Raw genomic sequence first — 11941 nt, 5'->3', positions numbered from 1 at the left:
TGAACAATAAAATATTACCTGTAGTCATTGATATAAACAGAAAAATAAATTAAAAAAATAACATTATTTATGATTCAACTTTATTTACTAATAACAACACTATACATATCTACATAAGCGCTTATTTACACCTTTTTAAAACATTTCACACAGTTGGCTCGACCTTTATAGACAGCGATACTAACCACCTATCACGTTGGTCTAACAGAAAGCTCGGTGTGGTGTGGGTACTTAGTTCTTCTTGCGATGGATGTACTTCTGACTACCCCAATTGAGATATAGTTGGAAGCTTGTTTAAAACGTTTCGGTCGCCCCAACTGACCTCTCTATAGAATTCTTTAATGCTCGTATGATACAAAGGTATCCCATTTAGCACCGACGCCCTCGCTGCTACGATTTTAACGGCGACATAATCTCCTGGTTTTATTCCTCTTTTTCCCCCATCTTCGGATAATATTTCACCCTGGTCGAAAACAACTTTGATGTAAAGTTCGTTTCTACCTAATAATTGTCCAGTTTTTTTGACAATTCCTTCAACTAGGACCAGATGAGTGTTCCCGATCTCTGCCTCGTTTAGACGCTGGCTCTTGCGACGATATATGTCTATCATTCTGTTGTGGCGTTCTTTTTTTACGTGTTCCGGCACGTCGTCCGTGTAGCGGTGGTAGGCTGTCGTTTTCTGAAAAAAAAAAAAAATATAACTTCACGACTATATCCCAATACGTTGGCCTAAAGGTCTTTGTAACCAGGCCAAAAAAATCCAAAAAAAATAATAATATCCCAATAGGTATTTTTTTAAGTTTCCAAATATTCAAATCAGTTACTATTTACTAAACATCAAAACACGGAATATGTATGAAAAGCACACTGGACGTAATAAAAAACGTGATAAAAAGTCGGGCTTATTGTTACGTTTTTCTTGATTAACATTCATAAATAAATAAAATAGAAAAAAAATCTAAGATCTGTCTTTATTAATCAGAATTTCAAATTGTATCTTTAACCAATGACATACTTTCCAGGCTACGATCCCCAAAAAAATATAGATGGCTCTGTACAGATTTTTCGCGATATTACCTAATTTCTCATTGCTCGGGGTACATAAATGTTCAAAAATATAATACAATGACAGAGGCACACAAAAATAAATAAATGTTGCTTGATATTTGGATCCGAAGCACGGAATCATCTTGGTCCCGGCTATTAGCCGTAAAACACCTCCACCAACCCGCAGTGGAGCACCGTGGTGGAGTATGCTCCATACCCCCTCCGGTTGATTGAGGGGAGGCCTGTGCCCAGCAGTGGGACGTCTATAGACTGTTTATGTTACGTATGTATGATATTTGGATCAGACTTGTATTCAATTTGTCGTTATCTATATTACTTCTCTTCATTTTGATTAGAATAATCATCATCATCATCTCCCTAGCATAATCCCGATTTTTTACACAGGGTCCGAAGATTTGACAGGTCCGGTTTTTACAGAATTGACTGCCTGTCTGACCTTCCATCAGCGAAGGGAAAACCAGCCCAATACAGGTTAAGTCACATACCTCTGAAAATGCATTAGAAAATGTGTTTTACCTGGGTATAATAACAAGAGTCATCATTTAATACCCAAAAACAAAAAATCCCAGGTAATCCAAGGTTTTTAATTTTTATTAAGGAACGCGGCCTGAAAACCACTAGGGCACTATGGTATACCTCTCGCATGCTGTATGGGAAGAGGAAGGCAACATTGTAGTCCACTGTCTCCAGTAGTGACAGCGTCTGCTGGAAGTCCTCCTCAGTCTCGCCGCAGAACCCGCAGATCATGTCCGTTGATAGACCCACTGGAAAACATGTGGCCTTAGAGCAACACGGGCAGTGGACCGTAGGAGAGTAGCCTCCGAGGCCTTTAGTGTTGGGGTCACGATCAGGAACCTTATTTTTGAAGCGCTCGCCATCATCTCACGTTCGAAAATTACCCATTTCATGAAGCACACTAGAACTTATCATTAGCAAGATAAGACAGATATACATTTTCCGTTTACTCCCACTAGTCATGTTGCACTACTGGGTTTTTTGTCCCATTTCTCTTTTTTTTTCTTCTGGCTTCCTCGGCTAGCTATGCGCTAATGACAAATCTTGAGAGCTAGGGATCTTGGTCTTCAATGATAATTATGACGTATGACTCATTAAGACATTTTATATTATTATTATTATTGTGCAAAAACGGGGAAACTGTTTAATAATAAATTATACCGGATAAGGATCGGAATTTGGAAAAGGTGAGGATCAGGAGAGGAATAATAGATAATAATAATAAAAAAAGTTATATTTGACAGAACTGTGCAACAGAACTAGTGGGAGGAAATGACATTTTTGCGTGCTAGTTGTAGGCGACGAATCAAAAATAAGACCCCTGAATGGGGTACGTGGTCGAGATCACTTTGTGAGGCTGTCCTTTGTTTTGTAAACTTTGCAGGCTTGCATCACCTGGCTGTCCGAAAAAGTTAAAATAAATCCGTGCTTCGAAGGACACGTTGTTGGTCCCGGGTATCAGCCGTAAAAAACACCCAGTGCGACGTTGTATAGGCTGTTTATGTTATGTTTAAGATTTCTGCCTAAAATTGTCGTGTGTTCATAAATTTATTTATTTATTAATTTATTTTTAACTTGTCTCTTTCCTTTTCGGTGGATAACAAAATGACAGGTAAGTTTATTTTTTATAGAGTTGTCTAATATGTTTTTTCTTTTTTATAGAGGTATCTAATACGTTCCACTGTGCACTCACCTCCAGGTACAGTCGCGCGCACGTGTTGCACCAGCTGCAGGTAGGCCTCCCTGGTGTACCCGCGGCGCATGCGCTCCAGCACGGTGCTGGAGCCCGACTGCGCGGGCAGGTGCAGCATCTTGCAAATATTGGGCCGCTCACTGACTATCTGGAGCACCTGCAAGGCAGACCATATATGTACTATAGTTCTTGGAAAGGCAGTCGGCCTGTGGTTGTGTTTATACGTGTCCATGTACGGTGTGATTGCTTGTTTAAGGTCAGCACCAGTGTGCCCCTTAACGCGTAAGTGTGAGCGAGACAGACTGTCCGCGCGCCCTCTCCCTTACTCCTTAGCGGCTTACGGCGGTATCAGTCTGAATTTCACTGCAATTAATTTTGTCGATTAATCAAGGAGAATGGGCGAAACTTGTCCAAGAACCTCCACTGATGAGACTTATATGTAATGAAAGCTTATACTTTCCCTATGATTCTGGCAAAGTTCTATCAGATTCTGTCCCGGGATTCTTTTTCTACGGCCGTGTTTGTCCTGGCTATGTAAATTTAGTTACTGAGCAACAAATCTTGAGTCGATTTTAGTCTCCCACTGTATTTTATCACATTTTTAGCCAGGACAAACATGGCTGTAGAAAAAGAACCCCGGAACAGAATCTGATAGAACTTTGCCAGAATCATAGAGAAAGTATAAGCTTTCATTACATATAAGTCTCATCAGTGGAGGTTCTTGGACCAAGTTTCATACAAATGTGCCCATTGTCATTTCTCGTGAAAATTACAATTGCTTTCGACACAAGACAATACTGTTCAGATTGTTTGATGCGCCTAGAGGGGATGAGGTAAATAAAGCTCGATATGAATTGGTACGGGGCGGAGAGATTCTATATTCTATGGGATAGTGAGGGACCCTCTGTTTTACATAGTACAATAGTTACTCTGTGGTGGAGGTAATATAAACAATACCTCGTCAGGAAAATCCTTGGGGTGAGCGGCGGTGAACCGGATCCTCATTTCAGGATCGACGGCGGAGACTTTGTCCAGCAGATCGGCGAACCTGAGACCACCCTTTTTCGCCTTATACACGGTTTTGAATCCTATCAAAATAGATAAACCATCACTAAACACAATGCACATGACCAAATTGGGGAAGTCTTTAAAAATGGTTTAGTACAGTTTACTCTGAACCAGCATGTTGTGTTTAATGTGGAGGAAAGAAGACAAGTATGTCAGGATCGAAGCAGATGGAATTCCAGTCTCTGCTTACATACCACTGGAATCGCCGTTTATAGTCTGTTGTCCAATCGCATGTTAAGGCACAAAAATGAAAGAGTGATTCACAAATGATACAAGATTTTGTCTTTTATCGATTCTGACAATATTAAATTATGTCGTTTTGTCGATTGGTGGCAATATGTGAAACCAAATAAGTCTGTCAAAATACGAACATAATCACGTGCCACGCGTATTAGTGAAAGAACCAAGTTATCGATGTCGATAAAATTAAATTCAATTCAATTTTAATAATTTTATCACGTTGCGTATGTTAGCCCTGCTGATCCATCTGGTCTGATAGGTGTCTGGTCTGGTGTGTCAGATCTGGGTAATTTGCCTTAGATAACCAACCTTTAGCCAGCTGCGTATCCTGATTCTCCCCGTGGTTGGAGATATCCCGGTAGCTGTTCACATTCTGCCCGAGCAGCGTGATCTCCTTCACACCCTGCGCAGCCAGCTGCCGCACCTCCTCCACGATGGAGCGTGCGGGTCGTGACCGCTCACGCCCGCGCGTGAAGGGGACAATGCAGTAGGTGCACATGTTGTCGCAGCCGCGCATTATTGAGCTGCATTAATTGATACATCTTATCGCGTGGGTTGTGAGGTAGAATACCAACCTCATCAACCCTGGTATCAGTAAGTAGTAGCCGGGTCCAACGGCTTAACGTCCTTCCGAAGCACGTGTCATCTTACTTTCGGACAATCAGGTGATCAGCCTGTAATGTCCTAACCAAACTAGGGATCACAAAGTGATTTTTGTAATATAGACATATCGGAATTCGTACCCCGGATTGTTACATAATGAATGACCCCGTGCCGGATTGTTCTTGGCGCAAAGGTTGTCCATTGCTGTACAGCGAGGAAATGCGGCTAGTGTAATGAGCACCTTCGCGCCCGGATTAGTCAGGGACGGGCTTATTGACGAGTGCAGTAAATAGCATTATTTTTGTTAATTATTTATGTAATTTTGTTTTTAGTTAATTTTGAAATTATATATTATGAATGACTACTACTAGAGATGCACCAAATAATGTTTTAGCCGAAACTAATATTCGGCCGTACTACCCAGATTCGCGAAAAAGCCTAGTTTTACTGAAACCATCTAAAGAAGTAACTATAAATACCAGTTTTTGGAATACTATTCTATTGGACCTGGAGAGGCCTTTGTCAAAAGACAATTTGATGAGGAAGACAAATAATATCTTTAAACATAATATAAGTCAATTTCGCCCAAAATGTCGCTTAAACCCATTTGCCTTTTAACCCTCGATATTTCAAACACATTTCAAACACGTAAATATTAAATTTTAGTTAAATATCCAGTTTTTATGTGTTGGTTATAGTATATGTATATTGTTTATAGTTAGATTAAGTTCAAAATAAAGGCTATATCTATCTATCTAATCTATTGAACAACATAGAAGTTCAATTAAAAAATATTGTTCAAGTCAGTTAATAATAATAACAATAAAATGTATTTATTGTATATAAAAGTACTTAATTGAATATATTTAGCATTACAAATAAGGTACTAAGTAGGTTACTGGTGTCTGAACTAAGTTGAGCCTAGGTTAATAACTTTAATGTACAAACATTAATCAGTTGATTTCTTTAAAAAGTTTTATTTACTTTCTGTCATTAAACTTACATAAATGCAGAGACACTGTCCTGGTTCAGTCGTACTGGCACCACATCTGCATATGTCTCATCTAGAGAGAGCAGCACATTGACGGCCGTCTGTCCACTGCTGGTCAGAGCCAGGAGACGGGGCAAATCCCGGTAGCTGTCTGGACCTGCCACTGGGGATCAAATTATGTGTTATGAAGGAGAACACTTCGAGTCAGATATAAAAAAAAATCCAATAAAAAATGTAACAATTAACTTATTATTTAAAGCTTACCTACATCAACTGCTTTTTCTTTTTCAATAAGCTTCTGTTTTAACCTCTCCGCCATGCAGCCTAAGATTCCGATTTTTACTGGTCTATCTTTACTCTTCGCAGCGCGGCGTCTCTTGAACCCTCTCAGGTGATCCAAACGATGCCAGATCTTAGTCTCTGCGCCTTCTCTGATTGCACATGTCATTACGAGGAAGATGTCGGCCTCATCTTCCACCTCTGCCTTCTCAAAACCCTCATTCTTCAAGATAGACCACACTATCTCCGTATCATTCAAGTTCATCTGACATCCATACACATCAAAGAAAACCTTCCGTTTCGCAGTCGTAGGAACATCATCAGGCAGATAAGGTATATGAGGACGATCTAATAAAATGGGCTCAGAGCTACCAACTATAAAATCCTTTAAATCTGGACCTGCTCTTAATTTATCTTTCCTTGCAATGAGACGTGTAGCATCTGAATAACATCGGCACTTTTGATAAGACGTGTTGCTAATAACCCTAACAAAACGTTGTATACTTTGTAAAGAAATCATTTTCATAGATTTATATTATTTTTTGTATAACATTTCAATCTCTATCTAGATATTTATTGGGGTAAAATAAACATTCACATAACATAACCTCTTTCAAAACATTTGACATTTAATATAGCAAAATACGGCAACAAAACCCATCATATTAGTTTTTTTTTACAAAGGTCACAGGCGTACCTTATCTCTTTTAAATTATTATGCAAATTATTTGTGAATTGAAATAGTATTTTATGCAACAGTTGTATAAGAAGGGTCAAAAAATGCGAGTGGCGTGAGTTGCGATGTGAGCCTTGGCGAACATCGCAATAAGAGACGCCACGAGCATTTTTTGACCTAGTTATACAACGTTGCATACAATACTTTTTCTACGACGACGTAATTTTAAATGAAACAAAAATTTTCCAATTTATTTTCCAACGCGCGGGAAAATGGCGGCAAATGTATACTTTTTTTTTATAGTATATCTATGGCACCAAACAAAGTAAAGGTGCCAGTTTCCAGGTCAAAAAAAAAAAAACAACAACAATGCTTTTTTGGCGACATTATAGTACAGTTACACTTTGTAAACAATGCTTTTATAGGCCATAGAGCGTACACTTTTTCAAAGAGTTTAATTATGTATGTACTTATATTAGACTTTTTGGTTATTTAAATGCCAGATTAAAGTAGAGGAGTAGAAAAATAATGTTTTTTGATAATTATGCTTTCAGTGGAGTTCATAATGTTTTTGTATAATAATTATTTTACTTGATATAAATAACGCAACAAAACGCTACACAGATTGTGTTTTTTTTAAACAATTCAAGCACTAAACGATTGTTTGTTAACAGTCGTACAACCACCAATAAACACATTAATAAACTGGCAAAGTATGCTTTTGGTGTTGTTATAGCTGTTATTCAGAGACAGTAATTCCGAGTGTTTTTTGCATATTTTTATTTACTTATAAATAAAATGGCTGCCTGATTACTGTGTCATGCATTTGCAGGAAATTACGTTTTATAAAAAGCGATTGTGATTATAAAACTTAATATACGATATAAACTACGATGAGCAGTCGTTACAACGACTACAGCAAAGGTATTCCAGAGGCTTGGTATATTTATAAATTTGAGATCCCTTTTGCGACATAGACAAGGCTCTTTTGTTATTTTGTTCACATAAATATACTTTTATTTATCTTTGCCAGTGTTTTCGCATTGGCAGGGTCGTCTCGATCCGCCCGTGATGATTCTAGGAGCTTCAAGGAGCGTGGTTGGGATATTAAGGAGAGGCGCAGGTCCCGGAGCAGGTCACGATCACCGAGAGAAAGATACTCTCCTTCCAGCAGCTCTAAGAGCAGGATTTCTCCAGAGAAGTCAAGAAGTCGTGAGAGAAGTTATGAGAGTGAGTACATCAATATAGTATTTTATCCACTAAGATTATTGAACATTGTTCTCTCTAATGCTTGTGCACTAATAATGTTACTTTATTCATTTTAGGCAAACCAAGCCACAGAACTTCATGGAATTCAAATTCAGACTCGGAAGAAGAAGTGCCCGCCCCACCACCGCCTCCACGCATCAGCAAGATATCCATTGGGTTCACCAAACCCAAGGCTCCCATTAAGATGAACATTGGTGCCTCCAAGGGCCCAACAATGCCCAAACCGACAGTTGCTTCGGTATTCAGTGCCGATGACGATGATGAACCAGAAGAGATGCCTGCTGAAGCCAGGATGAGGATGAGAAATATTGGAAGGTGAGATGGTTAGTTTTAATAATTGAGGACTGACAAAAAATTCAAACATTAATTAGCTCAATAATTTATAGCAGAGATATTAGCCACTTTAAATGTTGCTACTAAATTGAAAAAATCAATTAAACCATTATATTTACAGGGAGACTCCAACATCAGCCGGTCCCAACTCCTTCGGCAAAACCAAGCAAGGTTTTTGTGATGCCAAGAAAGTATTTGAGAAAAACCTGAAACAGGCCCTGGAGACTCCGGCCAACAAACCAGTGATGCCCAAGTTCCCACAGACTATATACAAGATCAAACCATCTTCATTATAAACAGATTTCTTATGTACGATCTCCACCGACGGGCGCGCGGCGGGCCGCGTCTCTGCGCACGTAACAACTAGTTGAAAGTAATTGAAGCATCCATACATTAGTTAGTACCATAGTTGCATAGAATTTACAATTGACTGTCGCGGCACTCGAATGACAGTTCAATTCCTAAATTCCATTAAGTTATGTAACTTAATTTGCATATGAATTTAAACACATAATACTGGGTTCTTACCATGGGAGACTCATATCTCTTATTTTAACATGATAAGAACCCGGTATTACGTGTTTTAATTATGATAATAACTGTGTAACCCTCAAACAATGCGTATGGGTGCTTTAATTACCTTCAGCACATCTGTGCTGCTATGCTCGCCGCTTGAAGATTGTACATTGAAGCTATTCTAACATAGCTGGACAGAACTACAGTTATCAAGCATGCAATACAGTGTAAATAGCCCTAAATCATAGACACAACTCACACCTATAAGCTTGTGCTTCTGCACAAGGTCTAAAAATTCCACATTGAAGTGAGTTATCTAGAAGCGCAATATTGCAATTTGACATTTGCGCATATAAAACTAAGAGTTAACAAGGTTATTAACTAAGTTAACTATTTAAATGACAATGCCCAGTAGGCTCTGCACGGCAGCCGCGCCGAGCGCGGCGCGAATTATATCGAGGCCTTCGACCAATAGCCGATTGACCTCCATCTACGTAGATAGCGTTCGTATTGTTTATTGGTCGAAGCGCTCAATATAATTAGCGGCGCGGTTATATACAAGTTACTAAATCCATCATGTTGGTAAGGGCAGTTGGTTACAGTCCAGCAGCAGCCGTAATACGGCAACCGGTTATCGCGCGCGACGCGATATTTGATTTGGATTAAATATCGCACTGAATAAAATTGCTTCATATTAGCGCCTAGCCAATAGCATTCGTTTATATAACGCAACGCGTGCGATATGCGTGTATCACACTGCACTATTTTGCAACTTTTTGTACATACAAGATTTGCATTGTAATTCTGTCTACTTTTAAAGGCAATTGAAATGGTTTTTATAATATAAATCATCAAATGTTTCAAACATTTAAATGAGGCCGTTTTCTTTGTTAGCTTAGTTACAATAACAATAATTCTACAAATTTCTTATGGTAAGCTATGTGTGTTGATAACTTTGTATTGTCCTAGAGTAAAGCTGCTTGCAAAATGGAGAATAAGATTGTATTACAATTGGTGCCTATTCTGGCGGAAAAACACCTAATTTTAATTTGTTAGCTCTAAATTAGTTGTTACAATAAGTGCAAGAATGAGATAGAGCTAGTTTGTCCCCCTCGGATTCGCAACTGGTCAGCCCTTTCAAAGTAAGTTGCTGGGTGCCTGAATCAGCACCTACGGTGCCTATTTGAGCAGACACAAATTTGACAGGACTAAAACGAGCCCTATATCTTTCTCGCACTTATTGTAACAACACTAATTTAGAGCTGTGTGAAAGACAGCTAAAATTAGGTTGTTTGTCCGGCAGAAATTAGCACCAATATCTTTTATCACCTGTGGCGTGAGTGAGTCTTTTGGTTTGACAAAATAATGTAGATAAGTTACTGTAGATTGACCACATTTCCAATTAATTCTGTTGTTGCTAAAAAGAGCACATTTTTAAGAACTTTTGCTCATAATGAAATTGTATTTTCGGAAAGTAAATTACTAAAACCTTGTCATTATAAAATGTGGTGTTTCCACAATTCTTTCTAAATAGTATCTGTTAAGGATTGTTCAGTGAAAACAAAGTTAAATATTTTAGCTGAAGTTATTTTAAACTATGTATGTTGTATTGTACTTATGGATAATAAAATACAATGCTCAACTGAGTTTGAAATTATTGTTTTATTACATCATCTTATAAAGTATCCTGAATTAGAATGTAAAACTCAATGCAACAATGTCCTCAGGTGAAATGCTTTGGGGTAGGTACTTAACCATATGGATAATTAGTGGATGATGCCAGATCATAAAGTATATAAACTAGTAAAGAATAACTTCATAGAACTCTTAAAGCATAATCCACTAAAACTGTCCTGTTTGTTGCATGAAAAAGCCCTTACCTTTTTTTTTAAGTTCTTAGTTTATTTCCTATATTCAATTCCACATCTTTACAAGTGTAATTATAAAGTATTTATAGGAAATGGTATGCTAAATAAAAGAGGCATCAGTTGATGTTTTTACATTTTATTGTTTACTTCCTAACAACGTTCTGTGGGCGAGCCATATCACGTGGGAAGTTGCTCTTGGGCGGTGTGCGGATACGCCTGTCCTTCTTCGACCTGTTGCGCACCACCTTACTGTGGATCGCGCATGAAACACAGTAGTGGAGCTTTGCGTACAGCTTTGGCAGCTGGAATGCTGGAAAAGAAATAAGAATATGAGTGGAAGAAGTGTGAAAATCCATGGTCTGTGCCTAACCTAATGGCATTCAGGGGTGATTTTGTGTATGTAATTATGTTGCTCAGTTAGTATATAAACTGTGCACTACAGCATATACTGTTACCCAACTGCAGCAAAGCAAAGGTTATGATTTTCAAAAGGCGCTTGGAGACAGCAGTGGAACAAGGGTTCAGTGGCATTTCACAATCACATTTTTGTCTAATGTAAATAGGTATATTGTGGTGTCAATTATCTTCACTCATAATTCCAAGTTAGCATGCTACTTTTTATGATATATATATTATTACCTAAGCTAGCCTTTCTAATATGTACACCAGTGTTCTTAATGCAGTACCTATTGGACAAATTACTATACATTTGTATTCAACAAATTCTAAGGTTATAGGGTTAATTGGAAGATCACAGTCAAGAAAGATTCGTTCCTGTTCTTCTGGCTATGAAATAACACAAATTCTATGAAAACTTACATGTGTAAACGGAGGCTTCGTTAATATCCCTTACAGCGGCGGCCTCAACAATATTCCTAATCACGAACTTCTTGATCGCCTTGTCCTTTGGCACGCATCGTGCGCAGTTGGTGCACCTCACAGCCTTTACATGGCCACGGCCGTGCTTGGCGCGTCCTCCGTTACGGCGTTTGCGAGTCTGAAAACAGAAACCGAAGCTTCAGGCCACATGCTCACGCCTTGACATCAGAGAAGTGTGAGCTGTATAACCGCTGCATTTACGATTTAAACATCGAAACTACACTCATACAACACTTTTTTGAAGAAAACATGATAAATTTAGCTTTTATATCTTTTATAAGAACTATTTCTTCAAATAAAATGTACGCACCATGATTATAACCTCCGATACGGTAAACGAAGAACGAGGAAAAAGAATTTTAGAACATAGACAACTGTCAATGACAACTTCCGGCTACCATAAACAATAAAATTGTTGCCAATTAATAAGACCATGCACATCC

The 11941-nt window shown here is 38.5% G+C and overlaps 3 protein-coding genes across 3 annotated transcripts; 1 reads left to right on the top strand and 2 right to left on the bottom strand.

Moving 5' to 3' along the window:
• Window positions 1-79: 79 nt before the first annotated feature.
• On the bottom strand, window positions 80-6595 carry LOC126373800 (mitochondrial tRNA methylthiotransferase CDK5RAP1). Its single transcript, XM_050020103.1, has 7 exons — window positions 5943-6595; window positions 5691-5841; window positions 4394-4608; window positions 3734-3864; window positions 2777-2933; window positions 1705-1832; window positions 80-679 (listed from the first exon to the last, which is right to left on the bottom strand). Exons 1-7 carry the CDS (start codon window positions 6481-6483, stop codon window positions 263-265), a joined length of 1740 nt encoding a protein of 579 aa, XP_049876060.1. The 5' UTR covers window positions 6484-6595; the 3' UTR covers window positions 80-262.
• Window positions 6596-7390: 795 nt separating this feature from the next.
• On the top strand, window positions 7391-10405 carry LOC126373879 (PEST proteolytic signal-containing nuclear protein-like). The gene is made up of 4 exons (XM_050020232.1): window positions 7391-7557; window positions 7684-7863; window positions 7959-8217; window positions 8357-10405. Exons 1-4 carry the CDS (start codon window positions 7527-7529, stop codon window positions 8529-8531), a joined length of 645 nt encoding a protein of 214 aa, XP_049876189.1. The 5' UTR covers window positions 7391-7526; the 3' UTR covers window positions 8532-10405.
• A 334-nt stretch (window positions 10406-10739) lies between these two features.
• LOC126373903 (40S ribosomal protein S26) lies at window positions 10740-11887 on the bottom strand. Its single transcript, XM_050020259.1, has 3 exons — window positions 11809-11887; window positions 11439-11616; window positions 10740-10929 (listed from the first exon to the last, which is right to left on the bottom strand). Exons 1-3 carry the CDS (start codon window positions 11809-11811, stop codon window positions 10763-10765), a joined length of 348 nt encoding a protein of 115 aa, XP_049876216.1. The 5' UTR covers window positions 11812-11887; the 3' UTR covers window positions 10740-10762.
• Between the last annotated feature and the right edge of the window lie 54 nt (window positions 11888-11941).

Source organism: Pectinophora gossypiella, chromosome 16 (assembly GCF_024362695.1).
Source record: "Pectinophora gossypiella chromosome 16, ilPecGoss1.1, whole genome shotgun sequence".
In the NCBI taxonomy this organism is placed as follows: Eukaryota; Metazoa; Arthropoda; class Insecta; order Lepidoptera; family Gelechiidae; genus Pectinophora; species Pectinophora gossypiella.
Note: the sequence above shows the minus strand (reverse complement) of the source record. Positions and strands in the feature narration are given on the sequence as shown.